Source organism: Coffea eugenioides, chromosome 7 (genome assembly GCF_003713205.1).
Source record: "Coffea eugenioides isolate CCC68of chromosome 7, Ceug_1.0, whole genome shotgun sequence".
In the NCBI taxonomy this organism is placed as follows: domain Eukaryota; kingdom Viridiplantae; phylum Streptophyta; class Magnoliopsida; order Gentianales; family Rubiaceae; genus Coffea; species Coffea eugenioides.
In genome coordinates, this window is record NC_040041.1 from 1,331,838 (window position 1) to 1,345,269 (window position 13,432).

At 41.9% G+C, this 13,432-nt stretch overlaps 1 protein-coding gene across 1 annotated transcript; it reads right to left on the reverse strand.

Annotated features, from left to right (window-relative positions):
- Nucleotides 1–336: 336 nt before the first annotated feature.
- On the reverse strand, nt 337–1,629 carry LOC113777931 (protein TIFY 3B-like). Its single transcript, XM_027323164.1, has 5 exons — nt 1,391–1,629; nt 911–1,010; nt 672–810; nt 495–552; nt 337–379 (listed from the first exon to the last, which is right to left on the reverse strand). Exons 1-5 carry the CDS (start codon nt 1,627–1,629, stop codon nt 337–339), a joined length of 579 nt encoding a protein of 192 aa, XP_027178965.1.
- Between the last annotated feature and the right edge of the window lie 11,803 nt (nt 1,630–13,432).

The window sequence follows — 13,432 nt, forward strand, 5'->3', positions numbered from 1 at the left end:
AAGAACGCCTTAGACCTGAAAGAAGGAATTAGGACAATTTAGGCCGTGAGAATTAGACAAGTGACGGAAGAACATGCAAATTCTAGTGAATCAAACCACAATCTGGATTGAGAATCATGCACTCTATTGCGCAACTTGCTATCATTTTTCTCTTTTCTCGTCAACTTTGTCATGAAAAATGTGAAAGTTAATTCCCACTCTGATCCCTGCTGCAAATTGATAAATGTGAAAGTACAAGAAGACAATTGTATAGCGCCCTTTATTAATTGTTGAAGGAAAAAAGTTTTCCTATCATTGGAGCCATCAATGGTGGAAATGGTCAGCTCCATGTCCCTTTCATCTGTCGTCCGAAGAAGCATAAGGAAACTTGTTTACTATCCTGCATAAGAATAAGAATCAAAAGTTTTAAGGAACTCTGATTAATAAATTAGTTTTACTTTTACAGCAGCAGAACAATGAACAAAGGATATAAAGAAATTATAAACTGAACCAACCTGTCACGACGCTTCTCCAGGAAACGCCTGAGGGAGTGTCGCCTGGCAATTGGAAGGTCTACAAAGCAGAGGGAAGGGAGGGACCCAAAATGGAGAAGCAAATTTTAACACAACACATGCAGTTTTCAAAAATTCAGGCTTTGAAAAGGTCTCCGGAAGTAAAGTTCTGCATTTTACCTTCTGGGACATTGGCGAGTAATGGTGAATTGGATGTTGGAATTGGTTTGGTGGTAGCATCTGCTTTTGTCACATTCTGGACTTGAAGGGGTTCTACTTCTACAGAGCATTGATTTGCTAAAAGCATAATAGCTTGGGCCTGTTTCAGAGAGAAAAAAGTTTTGAAATAGTAGCAGAACCAAATAAATTGCCGTTTCCATTCTTTGCAAATACTCACAAGAAAACTGACAAGATTTTACCTTGTCAGCAGGAACGTCCTCATACACACTGATCATTCCAGCATAAAAGATTGTCAGCTGTGCCGTTAATTCAGTCTGGTCCCCGATCGATGGAGTCTTCCTTTATATATAATATGTTTGGTAATTTTGAAAACGTAAAAACAAATAAAGAAACTAAACATGAACAGCATATCAAAAGGCCATGCGACTTTACTTACCCCAACAACAAAGAGAAAAACAAAAAATAAAAAATAAATTAGAAGGGCTGCATGCTGGCGCGACTTGTGAGTATTTTTCAAATGTTCTGAGTATCAATAATTTTATGTGGGAGGAAAAACGAAATGGAGCTTCAATTGGGACGTCTTATTCGAAAGAAATTAATACAATGGTGCAATATGGTGAAAACGTTAAACTAGTTTAACCATCGTAATTCTCAGTTGATTTGCATGAAACGAGCTGGAACTAAAATTTGCTAATTTTAGTGTGTTAACTTTTACGTACTTAAATCCGCGGAGCAAAGATCGTTCCAGACGGGAAGGTGGTCGAGAAGCACCAAAATATCCAGGTGGGAACGGCATTCTTCTAATCCCTGCACCCTCGCCACCGCCACCACTGGCGCCGCCTGCTCCTCCGGACGACGACTCACGGTGAAGACCCTTCATCATCATCAGTGCCTTGCGAACGCTAGCAATATCACAATCACAACCACGGCTACCATTGTTCTTCTGAAACAAGTCCATATTCATTTCGAAACGTGCTTCTGCTTATATTACTTATGCTGTGAATTTGTGTATGTTGCGTTGCTATTTGTCTTGTGCGTGAGAGGAATTATATTGGAAATCACGTGTTAGACGGACAAGTGTCCGATGCTAGGCAGAAACTCCGATGAGACCAATTAGGCCGGCCAAGAAAAAAAAAATGTTTTTCCCTATCGAATTTTGCCTCTTGGTGTGACAGATGATGTCTGTTTTTCCATGCAGTTTACGATTATGACATAGATATAAGGTGGTTATTTCTGAAGTATATTCTTTTTTATTTCAATCAATGCAGTCTAGATCTCAGTATTAGCGACAAATGTTTTGTAAGATTTGCGCATCATCTACCCAGTTATGCTATCAAATTAATCCATATAGCCGATTCAGAAACCTGTGATTTCTTCCGCCCACGTTAGTAGTTAGTGCTTAGTACGTAGCAGTATTTTCAAAAAATCCAAAGAAAATGCTTCAATAGTGTAAAAACAGAAAACAAAAAAAAATCGCTGTTGATCAAGTTCTATAATTTTGAGTAGAATTAACTTTTGATGTACTAACAGAGTATATTGATTTTTTTTAACACTAACAACTATGGATATATGTTGTACGTATATGATTTGAATTTTAAATTTGAGTTCATATTATATGACATAATTTAAGCGTGTCAACAGAAACAAAAAAAAAAATTATACATTGACAATAGATACATGTACGTAATAATCATTGTAGCATTACGTAATCATTAAACATACTTGAACATTTCAGTCAAGCCTTTAGATTTTATGTTGAAATAGTCTGTTTTTTTTTTCGATCCTATACATGAATTTTAGACTAATAACTAGCTCTAGCATCAACATAGATAACCAAAACTTATACGACAATATAATGCATTCTACTAGTTCATAAGTAACACTTGTAGTTAATTGGTCTCTAGAATTGAAGCAAAGAAGAGAGCGTTGGTTTTACACTTGCACGCATTACATTGATTAGCTATATATAGCTTAACTTGACAAACCTGCATGCGCCTTCTCTTGTAAATTGCAATGTTCTCTTATCATTCTCTTCTTATCGTCTTACGTTGGTATCGGATATCCCTAATTCCCTGTAAATGTCAACATCAAGAGATGAAAACTATGAATTGTACTAGTATTTGTTTTCAGATGCAGGCCCCATCTTTTTCTCATGCATCATAAATTAAAGATAAGAGGACGGGTCAAGCAAGATGCAACAAACAATCCCATGGAGCATTACGGAATCTTTAACAAGCACAAAACTATGCAACAAAACTATGCTGCCTTCTTTTTTTTCTTTTCTTTTCTAAATTTGTTTTTACTTTTGCTTTTTGGTATAGCCAAAGTATGCTTCCAGGAACAACGCAATGTAGAATTTTGATTTCGAGATATTGTCATTTATTCGATATGCATGGTTGCTCAGTGAATTCATGATAAATATGGACTGGGACTTGTTGATTCAGTAATAAGTTAATTTAGAACAATTTGTTCCCCCACCCCCCCCCCCCCCCAAAAAAAAAAAATTTCATCTCTTGCAGAAGCTTATGAATTTTCCAGATACCAAATACAATATTCTGGGCTTCCTCAAATCTACCAACTTGACATATTCTGCTTGAGGAAGAACACAAATTTGAGCAATTTCATTCGAACCAGATAAATTTGTGGTACCTGCAGCTATTAATCTCGGCAGGTTTAGGTTGCATGGGTATCATTTTCATTATAACCATTCACGTCTACATTCTTCGAAGATGTGACGCAGAAAATTCTTCTGGGAACTAATAAGATTCATAGTGCGGCGGCTATCACAATCCAAGGTATAGCAGCACAACATGCAAAGAATGCGCTAGCATGTCAAGCGATGATTTAAAGAAACTGCCTTGTTTTCAGGACAAGGAATTGAAGAAGTCCCCAATAAGGAAATGTGCTGTGTTCTTGGAGAGCTTCGTAGTAGGTGAAGAGTGCAGATTGCTACCAATTTGCAAGCATAGCTTCCATGTTCTTCCGTGACACGCCTTCTTGTCCTGTCTGTCGAACATGTCCCAACTCGATGAATAAGCACTAGTGAGATACTAATATGTTTTACGAGCATGATCATTACAATTTTCTCCAGTGATTATGGGATTTGGACTTTGGGTTCAGAGAATTCTCCAACCATTGTCCATCCGGACAGCAGTTGTTTTTAGAACCCATTTGGATTGCCAGACACTCCCTTCTTCGTAGCTCTGTGAAACTTTCAATTTTTTTTTTTTTTTTTTCCAAACGATAACATTGCATTAAGTATCAAACAAATACAAAGTCAGAGCAACTGCTCCTGTAAATCTGCCTGAACTAATTCAAGCAGCCACGCTGGGAAGCTAAACTTCCATTCAGCTACATCAATCAGAGTTATAGCAAACTTTGCTAAGTAGTGACTTACATAGTTGTTGCTCCTTCTAGTATAGGAAAAACAACATTTGTCGAACTCTTTCATCATCCTCCAAATATCCAACTGAATAATGGCTATGCTGACTTCCTCTTCCCTTGCATTGATTTTGTCTATTACTTGCTTACAGTCTGATTCCAGTTCCACGTTCCTCCAGCCCATTTGTTTAGCTAGTACTATAGCTTCTCGTATTGCCAAAGCTTCCTCCACCTGTACCTCAGCACAGCCTTCAGTTGGTCTCGCCCATGCCCCTACCAATTCCCCTGAGCTATTCCTGGCCGCTATACCCCACCCTGCCTTGTTGAGTTTTTGGTCCAAAGCTGCATCAGTGTTGAGCTTGATCCAGCCTGCTTGCGGTGTATCCCATCCCCTACCCTTTTCCTGCTCTCCAGCCACCAGGTTATCCTGTTTTGCTCCCTCCCCTTGTGCCAGATGAAACTCGTTCCATTCCATTAGTGCTTTGTTAATCACCCCCATTGGCTCGCTGCTCCTGTTATTGAACTGCTTCTTGTTCCTGGCTTTCCATATCTGCCACAAAATGTTCACCGTGAGAGTTATGTGCTCCCTCCCTCTCTCTCGAGCCACAGCCCCCCTAAGTTCTTCCCACCAATGCCAAAAGTTATTCCTAAGTTCCTCCAGTCCATCCCACCTCAATGGTGCCACCTTCCAAATTGCTCTAGCATTACAGCACAGAAAAAACATATGCTCTAACGTCTCAGAGCTATCTCCACAGCACTTACACACATGGTCTTCCTTGCCAGACTTTCCTTTCACCACTGTGTTAGTTGGCAGAATACCTTGCAAACATTTCCAAATGAAGTGCTTAAATTTATTTGGCATGCTCAAACCCCACAGAAAACTCCAATTTTGAGACTTGATCGTCCTACTATTACTTGGTTCTGAATTTCCTCTATGTTGGCACTGTTTCCTCTTCATTTCCTTGATTAGTCTATAACCAGTCTTAACAGAGTACTTACCAGAACTTGATTTTGCCCAATAGATCCTATCCAGCGCCTTCCCCAGGCTCAGAGGTATCTTCATTATCTGCAGCCTGTCCTTCTCTTCAAATTCCTGCAGTAGCAACTCCCTATCCCACTTGCCATCCTTAATCAGCTCACTGACCTTTTGAATTTTTCTATCTACCTTCCTCTGGGATCTTACCCTCCCATCCTCTTCCCAGATTTTAACAGATTCATCATCTCCCACCCTCCATCTTAGTCCTTCCTTCAGCACTTCTCTAGCACTCAGTAGACTCTTCCAGCACCATGAGTCTAATCCTTTTGGTTGTACCTCCCAAATAGATTTCCCTCCAAAGTACCTCGCTTTTATCACTCTACTCATCAGTAAATTAGGCTGCATCAAGATTCTCCATAGTTGCTTCCCCAATAATGCCAAGTTAAAGTCCTGTAAGTCCCTAAATCCCAGGCCCCCTTCAGCTTTGATATCTGTCATTCTGCTCCATTTTATCCAGTGAATTTTCTTTTCATCCTCCTTCTGTCCCCACCAGAATTTAGCCATTTCTGAACACACATTCTGACACAGTGCCTTTGGCAGCCTACAGCAAAACATCACATATGCAGGGAGAGCTAGAATGACAGACTTCAACAAAGTCTCCTTTCCTGCTTGGCTTAGTAGTTTTTCCTTCCAACCCCCAAGTCTTTTAACTGCTCTCTGCCTAATGAATTCAAATACCTGTCTCTTTGATCTTCCTATAACCATAGGGAACCCAAGATATTTGCTCTGATGCGCCTCTCTCATACCTTCCAGTTCTTTAAGCACCTCTTCCTTTCTCCTCCCTTTGACATTTTTGCTGAAGAAAATAGAGGACTTTTCCTTGTTGATCAACTGGCCAGATGCTCTCCCGTATTCTTCCAACACCTTCATCAGCTGCATGGCCTCCCCAACCTTGGCTCTGCAGAAAATTAGTGAATCATCTGCAAAGAAGAGATGAGACAAGCTAGGAGCTGCATTAGCAATCTTCATTCCAGACATACTACCTTGCCTACAAGCTCTTCTGAGCAGTGCAGAGAAACCTTCTGCACAAACCAGAAATAGGTAGGGGGAAAGAGGATCCCCCTGCCTTAAGCCTCTAGAAGGCTTGATAAACCCCCTTTTTTCCCCATTGACATTCACAGAATAAGTGACACTGGTTATACACTCTAAAATCCACTGAATCCAAGTTGAGCAGAACCCCATTTTTTGCATCATATTTGCCAGAAACACCCATTCTACCCTATCATAAGCCTTAGACATATCAAGCTTGATAGCCATATAACCATCCTTCCCAGTTCTCTTATTATTAAGAAAATGAATACTCTCATGTGCCACTAAGACATTGTCCAGAATCTGTCTACCAGGCACAAAGGCAGACTGAGAGGAACTAATGCAACAGTCTAGCACAGTTTTAAATCTATTGACTAGAACTTTTGAGATGATCTTATAAATGACATTACACAAGCTGATAGGTCTAAACTCAGTAATCAGACTTGGTGACTCAGTTTTAGGAATAAGGCTGATCAAGGTCTCATTTATAGATTTTAGGATATGACTAGAGTGAAAAAAACTTTGAACTGCACTGATAACATCACACTTAACAACATGCCAAAATTTTTGAAAAAAGATAGGGGACATACCATCTGGTCCAGGAGACTTGTTTGGGTGCATGGAATTAACTGCATGACTGATTTCTTGATCAGAGACTGGCCTTGTCAACATTCTGTTCATGTCAGTAGTTATAGTCTGTGGGATCTCCTCCAAAATACCACTGAAATCAGTAGGATCATCAGACGTGAACAATTGCTGGAAATAATCCACAATTTCCTCCCTGACCTCCTCCTCATTCTTGCACCACTCCCCATTCCTCCTTTTCAGACAGTTAATCCTATTCTGCCTCCTCCTACTCATTACACTGGCATGGAAGAAGCTTGTGTTTTTGTCTCCCTCCTGGAGCCACTTAATCCTTGCCTTTTGGCTCCAGTAAACCTCCTCTCTTTTGTACGCCTCCACCAGCTTCCTCTTCAATCCTACAACTTTTGTTTTGGCCTCACTGCCCAGACTCTCCCTCACCTCTTTAATTTCCTTTTTAATCTGTTCTATCTGCTTTTTTGAGTTCACATTCAGTTTTTTACTCCAATGCAACAGATTCATACGAACTTGTTTAATTTTACCCTGCACTCTGTACAGCCTTGACCCCTGCTGCTCCTTCCCCCATGCCTCCTTGATCACCTCCCCAATCCCCTCCTGCATGATCCATCTCTTATCAAAAACAAATCTCCTCTTCCTTGGTACTTCTACAGGGGTCAGATCTAGTACCAAGGCACAATGGTCAGAAGCTTCAGTCTCAGCATGAGTCACTTTAGCCTTTCCAAAATTGCCACACCACTGCTTAGTAGCCAACACTCTATCAATCCTTTCCTTAATCACTCCTTCATTATCCCAGTTATTACATCAGGTCCAAGGCACTCCCTTAAAACCAATATCTATCAGACCTGTCCTATTAATGAAGCCAGTAAAACTTTCAAAACTGCTAGCAGGCCTGATTCTACCCCCCCACTTCTCCCCGTTAGAAGTGATATCATTCAAATCACCCATTAAAGCCCAACAATCACCCCAAATCTGTGTTCTCCTTTCTAACACCCTCCATTGTTGCTCTCTAGTCTTATCATCTGAACTAACATATGCACACACACACCACCAATCTCTACCCCCTCCCTGATCCCCTATTAGTAATTCTATAGTAAAACTAGTAAATAAAATACTCTTCACCTGTATATCCCTCTTCCAGATCACAGCTAGACCACCTGCAATCCCCACAGGGTCTACTACAAACAGATCATCAAACTTTACCCATTGCTTAACACTATTTATGAAAGTCTTTTTCTTTTTTGTTTCTGATAAAAATATCAGAGATGGAGAGTGGACTTGTACAAGTTCCTTAAGTTGGGGAACTGTCAAGTGGCTCCCCACACCTCGACAGTTCCACACCAGAGCTCTCATTGAGGGGTGGGAGCCCCATTAAGGGAGGGCTCCACCACCTCAGATAGCATCACCACATCCTCAGCACCTTCAATCAGCCTTGCTTTCTTCTTACATTCAACCTCCCTCAGATTTCTTTCCTGCTCACCCCCACTTACGCCCTTCCTTCTTTTCCCTATTTCCATGCCATTCTGTACAGTTCCACCTTCAACCAGAGGCTTCCTCTTACCCACCTCCTGCACCAGCCTCTTCCATGTCTTACTGACCCTATACTTACCCGTGCTGGTTTTATTACCCTGACCTTCCTGCTGGTCTTCCCCTCCACCCTTTTCCCCCTCCTCCACACTCCTACCCTTATGCAAGCAGTGGTTGTTCTCACCATCTATCCACATCTTATCCTTGCCACTCTCTCCCTCCACTACATTCCCTCCCTCCACTGCACTCCCCACTTCCCCTGCCTTAAGCATCAGCAAGTTCCCTCCCTGTCCTACTTCAGCTATCTCCTTAACTTCCTCCAGCCCCTGTCCTCCTTGCACACTCTCTTGTCCCCCAACCACATACCTACTAGTCCCCTCATCCCCCTGCCTCCCATTCCACTCTTCCCCTTTGCCCCCTCTAGCAGCTGATCCCCAGTTCTCCTTCTCACTGGATTGAGTATCAGACTGCCCATTCCTCCTATGGAATTCTTTAGTGTATGTGAGTAGGGGATACAGCTGCCTCCCAGTTTCCCCAGCTGAGCTTTGATCCCTATATCCTCCCTTCCCAGATGCTTCATGTTCCCCATCACCACTACCTTTCTTCCTTGGACTCCTGGGGAAACTAGCACGTAGCCAATTACCATACTGATTCTCCCTATCCATATGTATCCCTTTCGTAGTACATATTCTCTCACTATGACCTACCAACCCACAACAGAAGCAAAAATCTGGACATTTTTCATACTTAAACTCAATCCATCTAGATCCCCCATTACATTTCACCACAGTACCTCTAGGCAGCAGTTCTCTAAGGTTTACCTCAGCTAGAATTTTAAGATGCCTACCATCCTTACCTCTTTCCTGAGGTATAATGACCTCTTTAACCCCAGCAAATATACCTCCAATCTTACGCCCAGCCTCCTTAGTTACCCAATGAAGAGGAAGGTTCCAAATCTGAACCCATACTAAGGTCCTACTGAACGCCTGCACCTCCTCTTCTAGATCTGCCTGCCATTCCAATAGAACCAGTGTGAGGCCCCAGTCCGTTCGTAAGTTGATTATAGGGTTATTCATTATTTTGTGCGGTTAAATTAAGGTTGTAGGGCTAAGATTGAAAACCCTAACTTTGCTTATGAATAAATCCTAGTTTATGTGTTATTTGTAGGTTCAAGTTATAGTTCCTGTTTGGTATTCTAGTGTGTGTTTTGGCTCGAGTAAAAATAGGATTTCGTTTTAGTTTACAATCTTAGATTAGTAAACCTTTAGTGTTATGAATTATTAGAAAGCTTAAGTTGGGTTTAAAAACCCTAATTTTGCCCATATTCTATAAGTTGTTGTTTAATTGTTTTATATATGGAGAAAGTAAGTTTAAGTATAAGTGATTAAAATAAGAAAGTGATTAGTGAAGTAATTAAGCATGATGACATGTTTTAGATTAGATTAAGCTATGACCTATGGAGTTAATTGAAAGATTATCAAATGTGTGAGGGAAAAGGTATAAGAAAGAGAAAGTTGGAGTGCAAGGGTTAAAAGTGCAATTGAGGAGCTTTTATGTGATTGGCTAAGCTTAATAAATATCTCCTATGGTCTTGACCATTATTACATTAAGACTTGTAGGCTAATCAAGACAAAAACAAACAAGACAAACTTGGAGCAAGAGAGAGAGGTAGAGCCGAGAGAGAGAGCAAGTGAAGGTGAGACATTTTCTTCAAGAATCTGCAATTTTTAGCTTCCATCTTGAGTTTGAAGCTTGGAGTAACCACTTGGGTGTTGGATTATTGAAGCTTGATCATCTTCTTAACTCACTTGAAGGTATGTTATCTTCTTTACAAGAGAAATGTTGGGGTTTTACTTTCTAAGCTATGGAAATGATGTGGTATGTTGTGATTATGGATTCTTATGGTGAATTTGATGTTATATGGAAGTTTTATGGTTAATTTTTGGTGATTTATGCTGCTGGAAATTTCGGTCAAGAGAGAGAAAAATTTGGGTTTCTTGCTTAAATGCTTACCTTAGTTGCTTTCATTGAGAATTGACTTGTAGTGATTGTGTTTGATAACTTGCCTCATTTGATTGGTTGGTTTCTAGCAAAAATCTGATTTGGGTTAAGAAACCCTAGACTCCATTAGGTTAGTGTAGTTTAGTCTATGGCTATTGAGTAGGGTTTGTGTGTTTGGATGGTTAGAATAAGTCCTATGGTGTAAGTGAAACTAGACTAAGGATTATGGTTAGTATTTGGTGATCTTGGGCTATCTTGTGAAGAAACTTTAGACCACTCTTAGACTGATATAAGTATGGTTATTAGGGATCATTTTGGTTAGAAAATTCGCATAAGAGCCATAGAAACGAACCGTACGGTTGCGGCGCGCGAAACCGGCGAAACTGGAAAATCAGAGCAGTTCAGGATCCGAACTTCGGCTTTATTTTTCGTGATGTTGCGTACAGATTCAGAAGTTCCTCAAAACATGAAAGTTGTAGCCTTATATGTCCTGAACATTCCTGCAGAATTTCAGGTCAATCGGATTAGTGTAGCCTGAGTTATAGACGACATACTCGAGCCTGTTTTGAACACCAGATTCTGTGCGTTTTTCTAGTTTAGCTTCTGCCTGTGACTTTTCGGTTTTGATCCTGTACGATATGGGTTTTGACTCCTTCATAAGAAATGTAGATCTTGGTTTTGGCTTCGAAATGGTATAAAGTGCGTCGAAATCGGAGTTCCGTAGCTCCTGTTACGACCAAAACAAGATCGATCGTCAGAACTGCCTGGAATCAGGACAGTTCTGACGGGTACTTTGACACTCAGATTTCGTTCTGTTCTGAGTGGATTCAGGTCTTGGCCAAAACATAAAAGGTTTAGCCTTATGTCTCAGCTTTCTAATACCTTTGGAATTTCCTGATTTCGATTTGTGAGCTGGGAGTTATGGTCCAGCAAACATACTCTGTCCGTTACTCTGAGTGTAAATTCCTGGATTGGTTTTCTGCACTTTCGACCCATCTCTGTTCCGATCCGGAGTTAGGTGTCTTCATGAAAGTTATAGACTTTTCTCTTAGCTTCGCAACGGTACCTCATGTACCTTGATCCGACACACGTAGCTTCGATTAGGCCCAAAACAGTTTTGATGGCAAGGTGGCTAGGCCGCCATTTCCGTTTCCGTTTTGCCGTTTCCGCACTTGCATGTGCCAATTTTGCCGTTTTGCTTGTTTTAGGTATATTAGTAGCCGTTTATGATATTATGTGACGCAACCTTCTATTTCAGACGGTGGTGAGCTAGGTGGTGCCGGTGGGGCCTACTAGCTACTCTTCGCGGCACAAATTTCGAAATTTGCTCTTTTGTTCGTTGTGTAAGTATTCAGGCCGCTCTTACGTGTTAGTTGCTTATGTGTTTCGATTTGTGTGAAATGGGTACTTAGGCGAGGGTGTACTTTATCGCACTCGACCTAAACCCTAATTTGCATACATAATTGTACATGACATATGTCTATGAAACATTTTGGAACTAAACCCCTTGAGCTTGTGGTTCGGGGTGACTTTGGAATAATTTTGTGACGTTTGTGAGTTTGGGGCCCGATCTCGTGACCTAGATGGACTATTCGAGCCAGTTAGGGCTTGGTCGAAGTCAGTCCAACTTAGTCGGAGGTCACCAAGTTTGTGAATCCGGTTCACCGAGAATGTGGACCAAGTTTGTGACCCGAGCTTGTGATTCAAGCTCAAGTTTGTGATTTCGTTCGCCCGGGCAAGTTTGTGAGGTGACTGGCCAGAGAGGGTGATAAGGTGTCGGTGGGTGTACAAGTGGAGTTCTACGGACCATTATGTGTGGTCGACGGAGTGTCGGCAGGAGGTCATACATGGCACATGAATTGGCTTTGGAGCCACCTATATCCTTGTTATGTGATGTTACTTTTCTGCTTTTGCTTTACTTTTCTGTGTAATTGTTGTTATGTGAAATTTATGCTTTTGCCCCTGTGTACTTACTAAGCATATAGCTTACCCCGTTCCTTTTGTTTTCCTTAGCAGGGGCCGACGCGGGGACTTTTGACTAGTTAGGTTGATTGTAATAGTTGGACTTATAGTATGTTTGTTTTTTTTTGTTTTAGTTTTGGTGGTTTGTAAGGACCCTCCTTAGGGTCTACGTTTTGGTTTTGGTTGTTGTGATAAGGATGTAATAGTGTGAGCAGGTACTTTTGGAGAATGTACTTATAACTCTTTTGGGATTGTATGTTATATGTATAGTACTCTTTTGGAGTTTCTGGCTTTTATTGTTTTAAGTTTTGAGTCCTGGCGCGAGCTAGGCAGGCGGCCCGCCGATACCCTTGGGTTCGCCCTTGGGAGAAGTGGGGTCGTCACAGTTGGTATCAGAGCGCCTAGGTTAGAGGACTTGGGCAATTGTGGGACATACGCGATAGGCACTAGGCATAGTTGATTCTTTTAAGCTGAATGATATACTTTAAGCTGAAATGCCGGTGAACTGACGAATTAATGTTTTGTAGGTATGTATCCGGGCGGTTCGAGTGGTGCGGGACCCAGTGGCATGGGACCGAGATTTCCGAGTACGAGAGGCGTCGAGGATCGAGTGCTGCGTAAGCGGGCGATCCGCTATCGGCAGAGACCGGGAGAGTCTTACACGTTATACTCCCCTTTTGGTCAGGTGGCGCACCGACCTTGTGGATGTTGGTACACATACTGTTATCCTGACGAGGTCGTCCTGGCTGTGGACGACGAGCGACGCAGCCTGCTTAGACAGGTAGACGAGGCTAGAGAGGTTGGCCTTGGGCAGGCGATACGTATTAGGGACTTGGAGCAGAGTCTCCGAGAGGAGAGGGAGCGGACGGACGCTTTGCACCGTCAGCTTCAGGACACACACCAGCACCTCTTCGCTATGAAGAGGCAACTGAGGGATAGGGTTCGGAGTATGTCTGTCGACTACGAGCTCCTACTGGATCTAGCCGCAGAGGCACCGCCGCGAGCCACCGGTCCAGAGGGGATGGACGAGGTGGACACGTTAGGTTCCGTTGGGAACCTGGGGCCTAGGAGAGGCGATTAGGGTCGCTTTTGTACTTTTGTTTAGCTAGTGTATGACTTTTGTTAGAACTAGCATGACTACTCTCTTTTCTTTTGTTCTGGTTGACTGACTAGATTTTGGAGCCAGTGCTCATGTGTACATTGGGTTTTGTACCGACTGGAGGTC